At 30.0% G+C, this 6764-nt stretch overlaps 1 protein-coding gene across 1 annotated transcript; it reads right to left on the minus strand.

The window, feature by feature from the left end:
• Positions 1-513: 513 nt before the first annotated feature.
• On the minus strand, positions 514-2479 carry LOC140957661 (transcription factor MYB36-like). The gene is made up of 3 exons (XM_073415032.1): positions 2168-2479; positions 1776-1905; positions 514-1475 (listed from the first exon to the last, which is right to left on the minus strand). The coding sequence occupies exons 1-3, from the start codon at positions 2301-2303 to the stop codon at positions 674-676; spliced, it is 1068 nt and encodes a 355-aa protein (XP_073271133.1). The 5' UTR covers positions 2304-2479; the 3' UTR covers positions 514-673.
• Between the last annotated feature and the right edge of the window lie 4285 nt (positions 2480-6764).

Consider the following 6764-nt stretch of genomic DNA (forward strand, 5'->3'; position numbering starts at 1 on the left):
GTTCATAGCTTTTGTGCACTTGTAAGCCTGTGTTCTAAGGGTTTGTGTGTGCGTGAATACATTGAGTTCTTTCTGTTCATGTGAAGAGAAGTGGTAGGCTTATGTGTTTGAATCATTGTAAACGCCTTTTCTTCTTGGTTCTAGTGGAACGATCTCTGATCGTGTGGATGTATAGGACTTCGTTCGGTCCGAACCAATATAAATGTGTGTTGATTCTTTTCTTGATTGTTTTTCATATAATTGTTGATTGACCTTGGGCTAAACGCCAAAGTGTAATTCTGGTATAACACTTAATTTATATATATTCCAAGAGAGCATATTGATTATGAAAAATTGAAATATATATAATATTTGTTTTGGTTGCATAATGTTGCAACTGTTTTCAGTACTTGATTTCTGAATCACCTGGCAGAAGAGTTTAAATTTGTTAACATATAGAATCATGAAACTAGTTTTAAAAAAAAAAAAAAAAACAATTCAAGTCATGTCATGAACGTATATCTTCAGCAAAAAAGGCAAAGAACATAATTTTATTCACACAATTTACAAAACATGCAATCACCATCTCTCCTCTTTTCCCCTCCTTTATGAAGCAACAACAAATAGAACTCTTTAAAAAAAAAAAACAAATAGAACTCATCAATATCCTACACATCTCTCACGCATCCTTTTCTCACTGCATACTGTTTCCTAATCCATAGTATTGATACATTATTTCTCCAGATTGATTAAGTATATTCGCCGAATCCCACGAGTTTGAAGAAGCTGAATTTGCCTCAAATTCATTGCCCCACCATGCGAAATTCTCCTTCGATACATCCATTTGTTTGAAACAATCAAATTCAGGAACCTGAGCACTCTGATCTGTTGCGAGAAAGTTAGAAACTTTGATATTCAGTAATTCATCCATTTCTCCTTGAATGAAACCTGAACCACCCGACTGATCAATTCCTGTGCTGTCCATTTGCCCCATAATCGGATCTGAGTCTTGAAAATTGATTTCTGGACTTTTGAAAGTAGTATTTTCAACAAGTCCTTCGTTTGTAGTCTTTAAATTGCTCATTAAACTGTGATAGTCGTGATCAAGACTAGTGATAGCCGAAGCTTGAGGGCTGATAATGTTTTGTTTTTCATCCAAAGAATGAAGGGTTTGGATCATGTTTTGCTGCAGACGATTCATTTTAGGCCAAAGTGATGGGTTATTGTAAAAAGAGAATGGATTTTGAAGGCTTTGAAGCTGTATATGAAGCTGAAGCCTTTCCAAGGCTGAATTGCTTAGGTTTTCTAAACTGTAGGTGCCCTCTTCTCCACTATTCGTGTGATCTTTCGAAGGATCTTGATCAGAGATCGATAAACTTTGATTCGCAGCAGAATTTTTACGCCTTCCCAGCAATTTCTTCTTCAACCTCGTGTTCCAGTAGTTTTTGATGTCATTGTCTGTCCTTCCAGGCAGCTGTGCTGCAATGATTGACCATCTGTTTTGAAAACCCAAAAAAATAGATTTAAGAATCAAGAAACCCTAATATATAACATGGTTATTAATCTTTTGATCATTAAAAAATGATATAAAAAGGAAATTTCCAAATCCCTTGAGAGAAATTAAATGATTTATGATCATGAAGGTGTGATTTTTCAAATTTTTAGACAAAGAGTATCATAGACAACGGCAAAAAGACAAGTAGTTTCGGCTGAAGCCATTGCATGTGTTTTTTCGAGGATTTCTATATTTTCTGTGGGTGTTTTTTGAGGTAAATAGTCAAGGAGAAGAAATTTACCTGCTGCCTATACTTATATATAGGCTACAAATGATATTATCTTCTTCTTCAGTAAATCCACCATGCTTAATATTCGGCCTCAAATAATTCAGCCATCTTAGTCTGCAGCTCTTCCCACATCTCTTAATCCCTATAGTAATACAAAATTAACACCAAATCATTTATGAACATGGAAAATAGATATTAAATCATATATGATGATCCAGATACCTATGTACTTAAATTTAAGTTATAACTTTTTTCACGAGCATCTACTTCATAGTTTCATCTCAAAAATCGAATTTAAATGCCACATAAAAAACTATGAACTTCAAAAAGAAAGCCCTCTAATCAAAATCCGAAGACGACACGAATTCATTCATACAAGTTGGTTAATACAACAGTATGTATACCGATTTTCTGAGGAAGAGCAATCCAATTTCCACCAGTCCCATTCTTGTCAATATAAGCTTTGAGTGTCGCATCTTCTTCAGGAGACCATGGTCCTTTCTTCACATTAGCTTTGTCACAACAAGGAGCTCTCCCCATCTTCTATATTATATTAAATATTTGATTTCTTCTTTCTTCCCTTGTACAAAAAATTCTTCAGACAAATCTGAAAACAGATGAAAAATGTTTTTTGTTGTTGTGTCAAAATGTCAGAAGGGAAGACCTGAATTTATAGGTGGGAGAATGATGATGTGATACTTGGAAAGTCTTGCAGCTTCCTTAATCTCTAGGGTTTCTGCAATTATCATTTTGGTTTTGGATTAGGTCAGTCATGATATATTATTATTATTGTTTGTATAACATGCAAAAAAAAAATTAAATTTCTTTCAAAAAATATATATTTATATTATAATCATTTGCTTTTAGGGGTTGCAATTACTTTTTGTGTCTTGGAAATTCTAAGTAATTAGATAGATCTAACAGGTGTAAATGAAGCATTAATTAGGTCAATATTAAAACTATTCTTAAAAGTTTAGTAATTTGAATTTTTTTTTTGGTGTGTGTGTGTGTGTATATATATAATCATAGCAGGAGCGGATCCTAATTAATATAATAAATTTTATATGTTATTTTTAAAAATATATAAATCTTGTAATTAAATTTGTCAACTGAATTTCCTTAATTCACTCTAATCATCTGTCGTGAATTTTAAGTGCATGTTTATCTCTAATCCACGCACATTTCAAGAAAGAAGAAATTATACATCCTCTCTTTTTGTCGCCAACTAATTGTATAAAATGTTCGATTATTGGGGGTATTTTTGTCCTCGTAATTAGCAGTTGATTGAAATACTTCACATTATCTAATCTAGTCAGTCGCAAAGTCAAGTCTCAGTAAAATAATTAATCTAATCACCAATATTAATTCAACTTTATCCGATTAAATTTATGAATCAGGTTAATCTAATATATATCCATTGGAAGGCCTTAAATTTCAATACTGAAATATTAATATTTTTTACTAACAAATTTAATCAGGAACACTGTGTTATGTAACTAACAGTCGACACGTGAAACTTGAATCGTTCGTTGTATTTTGCATAACTCAAAACCGGAAATAAACCTAAATTCTGGATGCAATCTTTCGGAAAAAAACGATCTCCAAATAGTATTTTTGAATCAAATCTGCTTTACAAATTTCAATATATGCTGCTGACATGAATGGTGTCGATTGAAATTTGATGTATATTCGTGGATCCTCTTAATTCTGACAGGATATATATACTCAAAATCTTCAAGAAATTAATTCGAAAAATGAAGTGCCATTACTTTTTAAGTTAATGTTTTAACAAGGTAAGAAAACGATTAGAAGAAGCCAAAACAGATAAAAACAGGATTAAATATCAAATTTCTTATCAATCCTATCATGTTTTTTTCAGTTGGAACATTATTTCTTCATCGACCACAACTAGCTAAAAATTTCTGATGAGCATAATAATTTATTTTTCAAAAAATGGCACTAATATTTTTTATTTTTTTAGTGGTGAGATATAATTAATTAATTAGGTTTATAAATAGTGATGGATCTTGGTGTCATGGTTTTGTATTGTTTCTTGAAAACATCCTAAAATTAAAATTAAACGAGTTGGCGTGGGGATTTAATCTCGATTAAATTACTAAAAAGGTAGGGGAAATTAAAAAAAAATTAATTTCACAAACTTTTAGAAATGGAGAACCCAATTGATTGACCTTGGTTCCCTACTTAATGTTTAATTAATCAGAAACAAAGGGTCCGGAAACGCACTTCCATAGATATTACAAGGAGAAAACAATCAAAATTTAAAAAGATGTGACAAATTTAAAATAAATACTCAAATTGAGTCAGATCTTTAGGAAAGAAGAAAGAATGCTTCTGTTTGTCTTTCTCTCGAGGCTAGAATCTCTCTCTCCATTGACATTGCACTTTCTTGCATCAGCAAAGAAGACCTATCTTGTGATATTTAATTTCTTTTTTTGTTTTAAAGGAGATTTGGTGGAGAAAAAGAATTAATTTCTTGATTATTAGATTTAAGTAAATTAAAATAATTGAAGAGATTAATTGAGTTAGCCATTTTATATATTTTTAGTCAAGACTCAGGTAATTAAAACTAGATTTGGTGTAAATGGTTTTCTTAAATATGTTTGAATTTTCAGCTTTTTTATGGAGTCCAACTTACTTTTGACAATTTTAAACAAAGAATTTAATTTTAATTTACGTATTTAGTTATTGTTTTATTTTTTATTTTTGGATTAATTTATATTGAACTAGCAGGTTGACCTAGAGTACGTACAAGGGTACAAAATTTATTTAGTTCGAATTTGATTTGCTTACTTCGTAAATCAAGAATCAAGTGAATAAGGCGTCTTCGATCGGCATGTTAATTTGCAAAATCACCTACATATATTTTTGGAAACGGGGGACGACTTGGGCTATCTTCGAAGTGGTTGAGTTCAACCTAAGGTATTATCGATCTATCGAACAATTCACATTTATTTTTATATATATTTAAAGGTTTATTATTTTTTTGTGGATGAGAGTAAATAAATACTTAGGACCATTAGATGTAATATTAGGGTAATGTTCTAAGTCTAGCATCTCATTAGCCATTCTAATAAGGATGCATTTGAGATAAGGATTTGATGAATTTGGATTTTCAATTTTAGTGAGTGTTTACAATCATTAAAAAGAAAACATAATTTTTGGCTTTAGGATTAAAGAAATCAGTTTTGTGTGTTTTTAAAACTCAGATTCAGCTTAATTTAAAATCCATTAAGGTAGTGGGATGTTGATTCTGTTTCCACGAGAATGGTAACAATTTAATATTATAATCACTTATCTATCAAACATTATTTACTCACATCTGATTTTCAGATTTACACTTTTGTTTTTCAAATATCAATCACTTGTTATTTTTCCTCACTTCTTCATAATCCGTAAATTTAATCGCTTATTTTAAAGTAGAAATATTTTGCAAACACTCTCTTAATCCAATCACACTGATAAAAAAATTGGGCTATTTTTTTTAAGTGTATCGTCTAACAATCTCACATCGCGTCCTTGTGAAAACTCGATCTAAAACATTTTTATCATACATAAATATATAAAGTGTTGACTTTTATTGGGCGATGGTCTTTCAGGCGGTGACCGTACGTCGTTCCAAGGTCATCCCAAATTTCCCTTAATTAGACTTAGTGTGTTAGAGCAACAAATCAGACGAGTCTTCGAAAAATAAATTAAATTGGAATATTCTTTTAGTCCACTTGTTGCTCTGACATAAGTCTCTATAGTAGTTAAATATGCTGAGAATAAAAAATACAATGGTTGAAATTAAATTTTGAGCTGATATTTTCTCTATTTTTTATTTATTTATTATACATTTAAGGCCAACAAATATTCTCATTCCAATTTAAAAGAGGACATATGATTTAAATACAGAGAACACCTGACACAAAAAAATTTATGAGACGATCTCACAAGTCAATTTTATAAAACGGGTCTCCTATTTAGGTCACCCATAAAAAATTATTACTTTTTATGTTAAAACTATTACTTATTATTGTAAAAATAGACATGATTGATCCGTCTTACAGACAAAGATCTGTGAGACCATCTCTCATATTTACATTTGACGGCATCAAGAATCCTACATAAATTTTTCTAAAATTCATAACAATATAGTTTTTATATCAATTTATTGAATCCCATACAATATAGATACAATTATTTGGCATGCCACCTGGCAAACGGCGTCAGATTTAATGTTTGTTTAATTACATATATATGAGTCTTAAAAAGGTCNAAAAAAAAAAAAAAAAAAAAAAAAAAAAAAAAAAAGGTCTGCCCTCGTAACAGAACAGGTTTGACAAAGTAAGACACGTTAATATAATTATGTATTTGTTTTGACAGAAATATTATTCAAAAATTTCATGCAAATCATTCAGACTATGAGTAAGTATTTTGTGAGACGGTCTCACAAATATTTATCTATGAGATGAGTCAATCATATCGATATTCACAATAAAAAGTAATATTCATAACATAAAAAGTAATACTTTTTCATGAATGACCCAAATAAGAGATACTATTAGCATAAAAAGTAATTTTTTGCATAGATGACTCAAATAAGAGATTCGTTTAACAAAATACGACCCGTGAAACCGTATCACACAAGTTTTTGCCATAGACTATTTGGGATTCATAATTTTATTTTAATAATAAAGTTTTATTAAATATCGTTGGAGTAATCATCGTTGATTAAATTAAATTAATAAACACATAAGTACTGGAGGAGAATAATTATATTGCTAGTGATCATCTTATCCCTCCGCTCTCTTAAACATTAAATTCCAGCAGCATTTCCTAACATTTGAGTAATATTTCATATAAAAATTAAATAAGATTTCACGCATATACAAATTTTCATATATCACTTTAATAATCCAGATTGTATATAAAATTGACATAATTTGTTCAATAAATATAGTAATTTTATATTATAACAATTCATATACAAATTAATTA

This window comes from Primulina huaijiensis, chromosome 1, assembly GCF_012295235.1.
Source record: "Primulina huaijiensis isolate GDHJ02 chromosome 1, ASM1229523v2, whole genome shotgun sequence".
Classification (NCBI taxonomy): domain Eukaryota; kingdom Viridiplantae; phylum Streptophyta; class Magnoliopsida; order Lamiales; family Gesneriaceae; genus Primulina; species Primulina huaijiensis.

What these genes read in the sequence shown, in the direction of transcription:
- LOC140957661 (XM_073415032.1), bottom strand. Translation starts at nt 2,303, where the DNA reads ATGGGGAGAGCTCCTTGTTGTGACAAAGCTAATGTGAAGAAAGGACCA. An exon ending in TGCTCTTCCTCAGAAAATCG is followed by an intron (nt 1,906 to 2,167) that starts GTATACATACTG and finishes GTATTACTATAG; the next exon opens with GGATTAAGAGATGTGGGAAG. An exon ending in TATATAAGTATAGGCAGCAG is followed by an intron (nt 1,476 to 1,775) that starts GTAAATTTCTTC and finishes TTTTCAAAACAG; the next exon opens with ATGGTCAATCATTGCAGCAC.